This window comes from Carassius carassius, chromosome 2 (assembly GCF_963082965.1).
Source record: "Carassius carassius chromosome 2, fCarCar2.1, whole genome shotgun sequence".
Lineage (NCBI taxonomy): Eukaryota > Metazoa > Chordata > Actinopteri > Cypriniformes > Cyprinidae > Carassius > Carassius carassius.
Genome location: NC_081756.1, coordinates 24,924,518 through 24,938,207, shown reverse-complemented (window position 1 = coordinate 24,938,207; position 13,690 = coordinate 24,924,518). Strand labels below are relative to the sequence as shown.

Below are 13,690 nucleotides of genomic sequence, written 5' to 3'. Positions count from 1 at the left end.
CTTTCTCCTATCCCACATGAATATGCTTAGTCTGTCTGACCAATAGCAGAGGGAGAAGAGTTCTGGAAAACAATAAATATTTTTGGAATTATGTTACTGCCACAGAAATTGCCTTAAAGCAGTTTTGGACAAAAAAATAAAATATAAAGAGTTGAAGAAAAACTTAAAGATTTTTGTCTTTAATTGATTGGTTATGGAAAATCAGGTCAGACCAATCCATTTATCTGTTACAAATTCCATGTAATGGCAATGATGACAAGAGACAAAACTGTGTGTGAAAATCAATCAGCGACATTTATCAGTGTTATCGATCTCTCAGTAAGTTCAGAAGCATAAACAAGGTCATTGTGATTTCAAAATCTTTATTTCAGGGTCTGATGATATTCTCATGCAACTACTGCATGATTACGGAAATGATTCAAGAAAATCAATCACATTCATAATTTCAAATGCATTTTAAGTCTGAGTGTGTTAGTTTATGGATGTTATGGTTCTTTTAGTGGTGTGAGGGTATGTCGGCACACATTACAAAAGAGTTCAAAGCTCATTACAACTTAAAGATTCTATGACCAAAGAAACAAATCATAATACTTAAGCATGGCTAAACGATGGACTACTTAATAGACTTCATAATCTTGTAAAGCTGAGCCAAAAAAAAAAAAAATCTTCATTTTTGGCATTTAAGGACAAGATTAATAAAAAAGCTAGGACACTTTGAACAAGTCTAGGCATAAAATACTGTTTATTTGTCCACCATTAATATTTGGCAGAATGTCCTTTTCAATTTGACTGCACATTCTAGTTGATGTTGTGGAGAAATGCCAATGTTTATATTTTGAAATGGAAGATCTAACATGGATAAGTTAATTAGTTAATTTCAATAAAATCAACAGTACTAACAATACATAATGATAAAGTGTTCAAATGGGAATTATCTCTCGTTTTAGAAAATAGTCTTTCGAATAACTAAAGTCCAGCATTTATTTATCTCCTAAATCACGATTAACAGATCAAGATCCCACAAGTAGTGTATCACAAGTGGGTTAACACTTCAATTTACAGTCAAGTCTAGCAGTCTATGACCTTCATGTTGGGATAAACCCAGACAATAAGACAACAATCCTTCACCAAAGAATGAGAAAATGAGAGAAAATCCTGCTAAATTCTTAAAGGTAAAGCAGCTATGAGAAACAAGTGAACATCTCTTGGCTTTTATATCTCTTCCCTGTTTCCCAGCTCTGTGAGAACTTTCACCCAGAGGAACATCATTCCATTAGGCATTCACGCTGTGGACGTGGCCTTTCTGCTTTCTGGAGCTGGAATATGTGAACACTGGTTTGCTTCACTCAGTTTCCAATGCATTTATTAAACTCCTAAATGTCAGAGACTGAGCCACTGTCTTTTATATCTTTTTTAGCTCGGTTTCAGGACACTGAGCAAGGAGATTTTAATCTCAGGCCTTATGCTCTGACTATAGCTACTGAAGTAACAGGCGTTTTTTAAATAGAACGAGTCCCCAAGAATGGGAGAGGACTTCTCTATGCTGCAAGCATCATTAACACAGTTCATGTAATATTGTTTAAATTCTATAGCATGACATTTGTGACTCCAAATCATGGAAGTACTCCGTTTGGACAATAGTCAGCAAAAAAGACAATTAAGACAAGTTAAATAATATTTAACATAAGACACAAAATATGTAAATGTTTCAAAGAGTGTAGAATTTGAAACAAACCATAAAAGTGTAACAACATTCTTTCTCTGATAAAGTAAAAACGTCCTGCCTTCTCATTTTGAAGGCCATTTCCTATTAATGAACTTTCCCTGTATCTCTAGTGTGGACAAATCTCACATTATTTCCTGAATAATTGCTTGCTGGAGTTCCAGCAAGAGATAACATGGGACAAAGGAAGTGAAATTTATGCCGTTTGAAATTAAACTGTTTGCTTAAACTCTTTGTCTGAACCGCGCAAGCTATTAATGAAATGAAGGCGGGCGGCACTGAACTCCACTGAATCCATTACTGCGGCATCAGCTGCTGTTAACACCACTGCTGAATATTTCTAATTAGAGACTGGGAAAAGATACTGCTCATCTTTGTTAAGAGACTTAACAAAGATATATCAGAGACAAGGATGGCTTTATTTGCAACTGCTGTCAGTCTTGCTTTTCTGTCTTCCCCTGTTTCCCTCTGACGCGTCATTCTTTCTGTGTCTCTTGCTCTTATTCACGCTCGGTTGATCTCAGTGCTGTAGAAATGAGGGGGCCAGCTGCTTTGGTTTTGGATCAGTGGTGTTTGATCCCTCTCCTCTACACTGGGACGTTGGGACTGATTGACATTGTGTAGTTGAACAGTGACCTGTGATATGTAGGATCAGATTCACCATCACTCTCTCTCTTTGTCTCACAAACCTTGTGTCATGAATGTGCTAAACAGAGTACTTACAAAGATGAAATAACAAGGAAAATAGTCAATAATCCAAATGATGCCATACAGGAACACAGAAAAATAAGCTAACAAAACTTACAAACACAACATTTAGACAGGACAATGAACTCAGGAAACATGGGACTATAAATTCTAAACCAAATGAAGACAAATAGGCCAATTAATAAACAACAAGTGAACTGATTACAATAATCAAAACGCACACACTGGGAAACTGGGTCAAGCGAGGCACAGAATACAAAAATCAAACATAGCACATATTTATGATCAAGAAGTTAATTGTTGAACATTTATTTAATTTAGTTATTTTTGTTAAAACAAGAAAAAAATATATACAGTATACCGTTTAAAAATTAGTGTTTGTAGTGTACCATTTAATTTACATGAATTTCACTACACAGTCTAAATCTACATTGACCAATTTTCAACATTAAATTATGACACTCTTTTTTTAACAAATCACACTGTGTAACACTATGTGTATGTGTGTGTGTGTGTGTGTGTGTTCATATTCAGAAGATACTAGTGATGGGTTGTTATTGAACGATTTGTTCATTTTGAACGAATATTTAAAATGATTCAGGAACGACGAGTTGTCTCAGCTTTTCAGGGATTCGTTCATTTTGTGTTGACCGCACATGTGCAGCATCCAATAGATTCTATACAGGAAACAGAAATGATTAGTTCTCCTCTCGAGTCCTTGGGTTCGAGTGGTTCGTTCATCACGCAACAGTCCTGTAGGCATAAGGCTATGCCAGAGATCGTCTTACTGTAGGGAGATGAGAGGGTCTATATTACTTACTATTGGAGAAAGCGTAATGGTCAACTTGGATCACATGTGCCTTAATAACCAATCACATTACAGCCTTGATGTCACTGAATTTCAATCTAAGTTGTGCGACACTAGCCGTTTACGGACACGATAGGAATGAATTAGATGTGCCATAAGATGAATCAAAAAGTCAGTGACTTCCTTATAAAACTGCATTTTTTTTTTTTTTTTGGTGTAAAAAATTTTCAATCCAAAAATACTGAATAGTGTAAAAAATGTTAGAGGTTAGCTGATAGGCTGTTGATGCATTGAAGGATAAGCTGTTTCCTCTTAAAAGTTGTTTATTCAGAGTCTCCTCCATTGACATTGACAAAAAAGGTTGTAGGCTTGCTTCTAGTGGCTTTAACTATTCAGTCTGTACCGGAAAGAGAAATTATTAGTTCACCTCCCAAGTCTTCAGGTATGAGTCGTTCGGTCCGTTTTTTGAGGTAAGCGTTACACACTGTAAGTTGAACAGTTGATTTATCCCATTGATTTATATTTTAATATTTCTCTTGTAATAAAACTTTTAAGAATTGATGCCAAATCTTTTTAGGTCGGGTAGAATATGCCCAGATTCTGGAATCTCTCACCCAGTTTCTTTTGAATACATTGGAATTGTATGACAATTAGAGATTAGACTGTACAGAAATTGAAATTTACAGATTATGCTAATACACACTAAATCCATGTCAGTCATGCAAGTCACGCAATGTTGATGTATCATCATTTGAGAACAAAGTATAACAATAATAATAATTTGAATGGCTTGACGTGATCTGAGTTCACTCTGCTATTTAATCAGCATTAGTAGTGAGATTGATTTTTTTTCAATTGGTCAGAACAAAACTGGAACACATTTAACTTTTTCAGGTGAAAGGTCTTATGGACATACTTCCAAGACATAATATCTGTAATTCTGAAGTACAGTGAATAGCCACACTAGTGTTGACTGAGGATCACACACACAACTCAAAACATCAGATTCATTCGCGCTGAGGAGCCATGCCAATGCACAATGCACATAAAGAATATAATTTTGCAATTACAGGTTTCAAACAGAGATGGCAACAAAAAGACAAAATTTACGAACTGGAGCTTTAAGTACTGTCAACAACTTACATACAGCACCTTTAAAATCAAAGCTGCTTAATTTTACACTGCCATCAAAGTTTTGTCAAAAATGGCAATATTCAAGATATCTTATGAATATGAATAACATGTCTCCCAACACTACACCCAACCAAATAGCATTTTTTTTTAATTATACTAATAGGTATATAATGGAATAGCACATACTGTTTTTGTGTGTATAGATATAAAGACAAGTAGAGAGAAGTGATTATGATGAATAGCATCATAATATGACAACCACTGTATAGCAGCATGAGCATAATTTCTGTCAGAGTTGAAATATGTTGCCAGCTCGGCAAATAGATGCTTTTCCTGCGGCTCATTACAAGTGCCTCTGACGCTAGCGCCATCATTGAGGACAATCAAGGGTTGTTCCCTAGAAGCCTGAAAGTGTATGTTTTCATGAAAGCCACTTTTTTCCCAGACAAAGCAGAAAGTGCATGTATTATCCTGCCCTGTTCAACACACTCTTTGTGTCAAGGTACGGTCATTCAAGATTTGAAGATAAATGAGCCTGACATGGAAAAGGGGTTTGAATGTTGCACCATCAGGAGTGACTGTGAACTTGCTTTTCTCTTTTTTCTTCTTAAGTCAACACCCCTGTGCAATTTGCTTTGCAGCCACAAACATCAAAACACAGCTATGTCCTCAAACGTACTGCATATCATTTTAAGTAACGTACTCGGTTACTAACATAACCTCGGTTCTCTCTAGAAGAGGAAACGAGTACTGCGTCTTAGCTAAGACGCTACAGGAAAAGTCTCTTTTCACGATACACTGAAGCAAAAAATTATCCTTAATTTTGAATTATTGTAAAGCGCATTTGCAGCAGCACACAGCCATAGGTGAGACGGCTCGCTCGCTCATTGGCTGCTCTGCGGCAACTGCACAAGCCTATCGAGCGCTCTCCATGCCACTTCCCGCCGAAACGGGTGTGGCCTAGCCCTATAAAGGGAGCTCGAAAAGGCTGACTCACCTGATTTATTTCATCGCCGAAGCGAACCAGAGTGAATCGTACGCACGGCAGAGAACGCAGTACTCGTTCCCTCTTCTAGAGAGAACCGAGGTTACGTTAATAACCGAGTACGTTCTCTTACGAGAGTTCTCTCGTACTGCGTCTTAGCTAAGACGCTACGGGAACCCAATGTAAAGCACCGTGCGTGCAGAGATCACACACCAATAAACCTGGAAGCGATGCCCAGGATTTACAGTGCACAATCACCAGAGGGACTCACAGAGAGTCCTAGAAAAGGAGGGGGGAACCCTCTGTCCCATATCTAGCAACGTCCGTAGACGCGGTAATATGACATCACATAATCAAGGCAGGGCCTGACTAATGTGGTAATGTGGGTCTTACGCAATACTGCCCATATAACAGTCAGCAGCGCATAGCGCTTGCGATCTCAGAGTTCCAATCAGGACCCTGATTCCACTATACCGACAACAGCTTTGCTTGCAGGGCGGGAACCTCTAGGTTATAGAACCTGATAAATGTAGACGGCGAGGCCCATCCTGCCGCCATACATATATCCTGTAAGGAAATCCCACTAGACCACGCCCACGACGAGGCGACGCCTCTTGTGGAGTGTGCTCTGACGCCCAGTGGGCACTGAAGGCCCCTGGAAGCGTAAGCTAACGCTATAGCGTCAACAATCCATCTGGATAAGCTCTGTTTCGAAACAGCCATTCCCTTGGAACGTCCACTGAACGAGACAAACAGCTGCTCAGTCTGTCTGAAGACAGCAGAGCGAGACACATGAGTTCTTAAAACCCTAACGGGGGCAAATAAAACTCGAGTCTCCATCCTCTTCTGACACCGACAGGGAAGACAGGGAAATACATGAGCCCGAAACGGTGTGTTGAGGGATTTCGGCACATAACCTTGCCTAGGTTTGAGTATGACCCTTGAGTCATTAGGCCCAAACTCCAAGAACGTCGGGCTCACCGAGAGCGCGTGCAGGTCACCCACACGCTTCACTGAAGCGAGAGCCAACAAGAACACTGTCTTGAAAGACAGACATTTGAGGCTAATCGTTTGGATAGGCTCGAAAGGAGAACCCTTCATGGCCTCCAAAACCGTCGAGAGGTCCCATACAGGGACTGACGGAGGTCTGGGAGGATTCAGCCTCCTAGCTCCTCTAAGGAAGCGGATGACCAAGTCGTTCCTTCCTATTGACTGACCTAGCGTTGTCTCAGAAAACGCTGCGATAGCTGCCACGTAAACTTTGAGCGTGCAGGGGGCTCTGCCCTTATCCAACAGCTCCTGTAGGAAGGAGAGAACCTCCGTCACCTCACAACTAAGGGGTGAACGTCCCCGAGCTGTGCACCAGCTGGAGAATACTGACCACTTCGAGGCATACAGCCATCAAGTCGACGGAGAACTAGCCTGAGCGATAGTGTTTAGCACTCCCACTGAGAGATCAGCGGGTAACCGTTGAGCGCCCACACATGGAGGGACCACAACTCCGGTTGAGGGTGCCAAATCGAGCCCCTGGCCTGCGAGAGGAGGTCCCTCCTCAACGGCACTGGCCACGGGGCAGTGTCTGCTAACTGCATCAAATCTGGAAACCATGGTTGGTTCTTCCAAAGTGGTGCTACCAGCAGTACTGAGCATTTCGTTTCCCTCACCCATTCTATCACCTGCAGAAGGAGGGAGACGGGGGGAAAGGCATAGAGCGGGCGGCACGGCCACCTTTGTGACAGCGCGCTCTCGTTCTTGGAAAAGAACGTGGGCAGTGAGCGTTTTCGTGGGACACGAAGAGGTCCACTTCCGCCCTGCCGAATCTCTCCCACAGCAGCTGGACTGTTTGTGGGTGTAGAGACCATTCGCCCGTGGCAATATTGCTCCTGGACAGTCTGTCCGGACCCAGATTCTGTAGCCCAGGCACATGAACTGCTCTCAGCGAGCACAAGTTCCGCTGAGCCCAAACCAGGAGGCGTTCCGCCAACCTGTACAGGTTTCGGGACCTGAGACCGCCCTGCCGATTTATGTAGGACACCACAGACATGTTGTCCGAATGGACGTGGTGGCCCTTGATTCGAGGACAAAAACGCGTCAGCGTGTTTTCCACTGCCAGCATTTCCAGACAGTTGATATGTTGGAGCTTTTCCCGTTCTGACCACAGGCCAAAGAACGGTCTGCCCTCGAGCAGCGCTCCCCATCCCGAAGTGGAGGCGTCCGTCGACACCACTCTCACTTTCGAGGAAGTCCCCAGGCTTACACCTGATTGGTACCAGTCGTTCGCTGTCCAGGGTTTCAAGGCTGTGACACAGCTCTGATTGACCTTGAGACGCAACTGACCGGATATCCACGCTCTGCGCGGTACCCGCGCTTTCAGCCAGAACTGCAAGGAGCGCATGCGGAGCAGGCCCAACTGAAAAACTGGTGATGCTGAGGCCATGAGACCTAGAATCGTCTGAAATTCTCTGAGCGAAAAGGTCGCGCAGCAGCGGAAAGAGCTCGCTGTGCGCTGAATGCTCAACGCGCGCTGTGGCGACAGCCGCGCCGTCATGGAGCATGAGTCCAGAGCTATACCCAAGAACAGTATCGTCTGACTGAGGTTCAGCGAACTCTTCGTCCAGTTGACACTGAGACCGAGTTTCTCGAGGTGATCGAGTAAAATGGCCCTGTGCTCCACGAGCTCTGATCGTGATTGCGCCAGAACCAGCCAGTCGTCCAAATAGTTCAGCACTCGCATGCCTCTGAGTCTGAGAGGAGAAGGCGCTGCGTCCATGCACCTCGTAAACGTACGAGGAGCCGTGGACAAGCCGAACGGCAGGACTGTATACTGGTATGTCTGGCCCTCGAAGGCGAATCTCAAGTATCGCCTGTTACGTGACGCTATCTGTATTTGAAAATACGCGTCCTTCAGGTCTATCGACATGAACCAGTCTCCTCTGCGAATATGCGCGAGGAGTTTCCTGGTCGTAAGCATTTTGAAACTGTGTTTCACCAATGCCTTGTTCAGCTGTCTTAGATCCAGTATGGGCCTGTGTAATGATAAAAGACTTCCTAGTCATCGGGAAGAAAGATGCGGGAACCGGCGGACAATCAAAATGAAACTTTAATTACAAAACAAACACAAAACAGCGCACCAGCCCCTCACGGACGACTGGTGCGCACAAAATGAAACCAAAACCTAAAATAATGCCCAGGCCTGGTCCTCTCTCATCCTTCACTGTCGTCGCTCCAGTTTTTATATCCTTTCATCTCCTACGTGGGACTCGAGACCGGCGGTGGGCCGCAGGTGCCACTGATTTGCCCAATCACTGCCGGCCTCATTCGTGTTCCCACGTCCCTCGGCCCCGCCCCACTCGCCACGTACCCCAATCGCCCCTCGCAGGCCGGGGGGTACCCACGAGACTGCGCTCTACTCACCCCCCTCCCTCCCTCCGGGGGGGACCGCTCACGGGAACCTGCGGGAACCTGGGGGCAGGACAGACGAGGTGAGAGAAAAGGAGATGGAAGGAGGAGCGACAGAGACGAGAGAGGGGAGAGAGAGAGAAAAAAAAAAAAATTCCGGTTCCCAGACGCACTGCTGCTCGGCCCTCCACCGGCTGGGCGATCTCCTCCGCGGTGCCTGGCGGTGGCACTGGACGGCCCTCGGCGGACGGCACGACACTCCTCCGCCGCCCGGTGGACGGCGACGGCTCCTCCGGTTTTGGGCAGCCGGCAGGAGTCCCCCGTTCCCTGCTCCTCCGGATACCTTCACGGAGGCAGCAGGCTCCGGCCCCCTGGCGAACGGCGCCGACTCCTCCGCTCCCTCACGGAGGCAGCCGCCCCTCCCTATCGTGGGCGGTCGGCAGCGAGCTCGGCCGTCCCCGGCAACTCGCTCCAGTCCACCGCCTCGAGCGTCCATGGCGGCACACTCCTCGCCTGCTCACCACACAGCGGCGAGGGATCTTCAGCAGCGCGTCCCTCCTTCTCCCGGGCTTCGGCACCACTGTAATGATAAAAGACTTCCTAGTCATCGGGAAGAAGGAGGCGGGAACCGGCGGACAATCAAAATGAAACTTTAATTACAAAATAAACACAAAAGTAGAGGCGGGGAGCGTGCTGATCACAGCGGGCAGATCGCTCCTCCTTGACCCCGCCACGGTGCTTAACCGAGTGAGAGAGGGCTGAGCGGGTCCCGTGGGACTCGTGATGTCTGTGAGTAATTGTTGGCTGTAAGTGTGCACATTTACTGCTTTCGACTCGCTGTCTGCCTGGGCAGAACGCACGTGCACGGGTTTCGTTTTTACAGAAACCACACGCCGTGTGTGACATAGTGTTTGTTGGCACTGAGGAGTGGGCACGTTTACTATGTAGTGCGCGCGGTCGACCTGAGTTGCTTTTATGGGCGCGAGCCCTGTGTGAAGGGCTGTGCTTATATGTGGAGATGGGCACTGAGCAGTGGGCATCGTCACTACATTTAAAGCACCATCGGCCGTGGCCGGGACACCAGAAATTACACTCTTTTCGGGAAATATCTGAGTAGCCGTGATAACGGCTTTTGTGTGCAGGCAAGCAGGCAACTGTGCAGGCTTGCGCGTTGCAGAAAACGCTGAGACATTCACAATTCCTGGAACTGAAACAGTGGCGCGCTTGGGTGAGAGCTCGGCCACAGCGGAACTCATTTACCTGCGCTTTCCTAGAAGTGCTAGGATGACTTCGGGGCTTCCGGCCTCACCGTAATCCTCTGCCGTGGTCCCCGCGGCGGGGGGTGACGGCTGGTAGAGCGAGAACGGGGTCGCGAGCTGCGTTGCTGACGCTGTTGCGATGAAGCAGCAGGAGGCGGGGGGTGTGGCTGAGAGCTTAGCGTCAGCCATAGATGCCTCTCAGCCACAGTAGCGGAAGCCATAACCCACGGCCTGTGCAGCAGACTTAGTAGCGCGAAGAGAGAGATCCGAAGCACTCCTCAAATACGCAAGACAGATAGCTTCAGGTCCCATCTCATCCAGCTTACGGAGGAGATCACCCTGGAAAATCTGCAGCGTGGCCATGGTGTGTAACGCAGACGCAGCCTGCCCAGCAGCAGAGAAGATCCGCGCGAGCAGAGATGACGTCATGCGGCAGGCTTTAGATGGCAACACCGCTTTCGTCCGCCGTCCAGCAGAGGGCAGCCAAAGGTGCGTCGCTATCGCCTGTTCCACCGGTGGAAGTGACTGGTAGCCTCTGTTTTTAGCATCATCCAGTGCGCAGAATGCTGGTGAAACAGACGAACGAGTTCACGCTGAGTATGGAGCGTTCCAAGCTTTCGCCACCTCTTCATGAAGCTCAGGAAGAAACGGGGCGGGCTTTGAGTTAGGAGAAGTATGCTCATCCTGAAGAGATGAAAAATCAGGTGAGTCAGCCTTTTCAAGCTCCCTTTATAGGGCTAGGCCACACCCGTTTCGGCGGGAAGTGGCATGGAGGGCGCGAGCGCCCTCATTGGTCTGATGTTGCATCAGCCTGCGCTCGATAGGCTTGTGCAGTTGCCGCAGAGCAGCCAATGAGCGAGCGAGCCGTCTCGCCTATGGCTGTGTGCTGCTGCAAATGCGCTTTACAATAATTCAAAATTAAGGATAATTTTTTGCTTCAGTGTATCGTGAAAAGAGACTTTTCCCGTAGCGTCTTAGCTAAGATGCATTACGAGAGAACTCTCGTAAGAGAACTATTATTTTCCTGTGAATTATTAATATTGTGGATTGTATTAAAAGCTGAAGACAGCAGACAAGCTTTGACGTCTCTCTGCTAAATTGCTTATTATAGACAGCTAGCACTTATTCAGCTATGATGTGTGTTCATGTTTAATTAATGAGAAGGAGATCCCTGTAAACTTCATTAGGATGACTTTAGCACGCTTGGACATGTCATAGTTTCTCTAGGGTGATCATTACCATCAATCTCCATAAGGGAAGGGAAAAAAAATTCACATGACCTTAAACTCCTCACATTTAATTATACTCACACATACTCATGGGCCATATTTATTAGCTGTATATGAATGCATTCTAATATCAAGTGAGAAGAACCATATGGGTCTCAAAAACAACATTTTATATAGTCATGTGAATCCCTGATCTGTACATAAACATTCACTATTGCTAATAATTTATAATTGAGTGTATCTGTGCATTATAAATAATTACCATACTCACATATTTATTAACATATGTGGTGAAAATTACAAATAATATCACAATTATATGCATCCATCATGTAAGTAAAATGGCAGTAAAATGTTAAAGGATTTAGTATAGTCTCTCACCTTTTTCTTATTGGTGGGACAGATGTAGAAGTTTGTGACTATGATGGTTGTCCCAGGCATCAGGTTGAGCTTGGTGTAGGTTGACCCATAATCACTTGATCTGCATGGAAGAAAGGAACAAGAAAGAGAAAGAAAGGTCATCTCCTTGATATTAACGCTGTTTAATTACTGAGTCACGCACATATGCAAGCATGTCCATCTAGATAAACTCCATCTATTAAATTTAGAACCGAGAGGCAACAAAAACATATAACCGACTGTTGGTTTAAACTGTTTGGTGAAATGTTAAGATACTGTTCATAAACATTTTCATGGCTTTTCAACTCCAAATCTGTGTCAAGACGTCATAAATACGAAAACTTGACACTGGGCTTCGAAAAATTCACAGCAAGCACAAAATAAATACACATTTTCAGAATGTCCTGTTTTTGGCTCTTGACTGCTAGTGATCTCATGGTCATGTTGACTGTTTTTGGACTGAACTGGGAGTCAGCAAAACCAGACAGCAAAAAACTTAACTTTTCATAAATCAGCCAAACAGCTGCACTGGGAAGGATGCTAGTGTAGTCCTGACATTTACAAACCAATAATAAATGCTTCAAAACACCAGTTTTTGAACAGCCGTTCTGAAATGTTTATGCCATTGTGTTTTTGCAGAATGTAACAATCTGGATACATGGACAAATATATATTTCTCTACATTTTGGCCTTCCATACACAATGAAATGGCATTTTTGTCCTTGTGAAAACAGAGCTTTTCAAAGAGATACCTTCCCAAGTGGATAATTTAAAAATGCTGTATTCATATTGTAATGTGGACTGTGAAAATGGAGGTATTTGAAAACAATGATGCATGTTTAGTCATGCAACGCATACTCTACCGACAGATATCTATGTTTGTACTGTAATGTGTCTATTATGTGATATTCACTTTCACAGCATTGCTAAAGATATATATTACTTTGTCTAATATTCATATAACATTTCTGCAAATACGATTTACAAATTGCTGCTCTGTGAGAAAACAAGAAGGGAATTGCATTTTAGACCATACATGGAATTACGATTGAGTGCATCCTGGAAGCAACTGTAAGTGGTGAGACATTTTACCAATAAAATGATTATGCCAGAAGAACAGCATGTGAAATGTATTATGCCTTATCCTCTCTCAGTGAGCTTTTATTATATACACATGCACTGTACAATGATTTTAACGTTTTCCGATGTTTCGGTGTGGATGAGAAAATGCTGGACAGAGAGTGCTCTGATATGAAATTGCTGCTTTTAAATGTATCCAGATTAATATAGACATTGCCTTAAAGACTGTTATGATATGAAATGGCAGAAAGAGACAAACTCAGACTATCAACTGAACAAAAAGAAATTAACAAGAATTTTCAATTTGATCCTTCCCACAGCAGCATGTTAAAAATGTGAGTAGACTTCGGTGAGGACAGTGTCAAATCAGTTTTTAAGGTGACGATGTTTCAAGTGTGGCCAGCCAGAGATTGATGTCAGTTCATGGAGAAGCTTTTTGAACTGCTGTAAATATCAGACATGACAAGACATCATCACAGGCGTGGAAATATTTGCAAAAAACAACCAGTCAGAAATCTGCGGCCTAAACCAGTCTGACACTGTCAGAAGCAATCATTCTCACACAACACAGTTACATGAAATGTGCTTAAGAACCAGTGTTGGGGAAAGTTACTTTTAAAGTAATGCATTACAATATTGCGTTACTTTCTAAAAAAGTAACTAATTACTTTACTTAGTTACTTTTTATTGAAAGTAATGCGTTACGTTACTTTTGCATTACTTTTTAAATCTGGGCTGCGCTTGCTTGTTTGCTTTTAATATAAAAAGTTCTATATTTGGCAAATGTAAAAGCCCTTTCACACCAAAAGCCTCAGGCTGAAGGAAATGTCAATTCACGTCTGTACAGTAGAGCACAGAAGAAGAAATGTTAGTTTATCTTTCTTTGTTATTTTTGCTTATTAGTATGGCTGAATTGGATCCTCGAAGGTCAGCAGCAAATTGGTTAACAAAATGGGATTCAATACA

At 44.1% G+C, this 13,690-nt stretch overlaps 1 protein-coding gene across 3 annotated transcripts in view; it reads right to left on the bottom strand.

Annotated features, from left to right (window-relative positions):
* The window catches only part of LOC132107175 (VPS10 domain-containing receptor SorCS2-like), a 181,009-nt gene that overhangs the window by 71,739 nt on the left and 95,580 nt on the right, over window positions 1–13,690 (bottom strand). For all 3 annotated transcript variants that reach the window (XM_059513420.1, XM_059513426.1, XM_059513433.1), the window contains exon 3: window positions 11,627–11,726. In XM_059513420.1, the coding sequence (XP_059369403.1) occupies window positions 11,627–11,726 (100 nt within the window). The remainder of the gene's footprint in view (window positions 1–11,626; window positions 11,727–13,690) is intronic.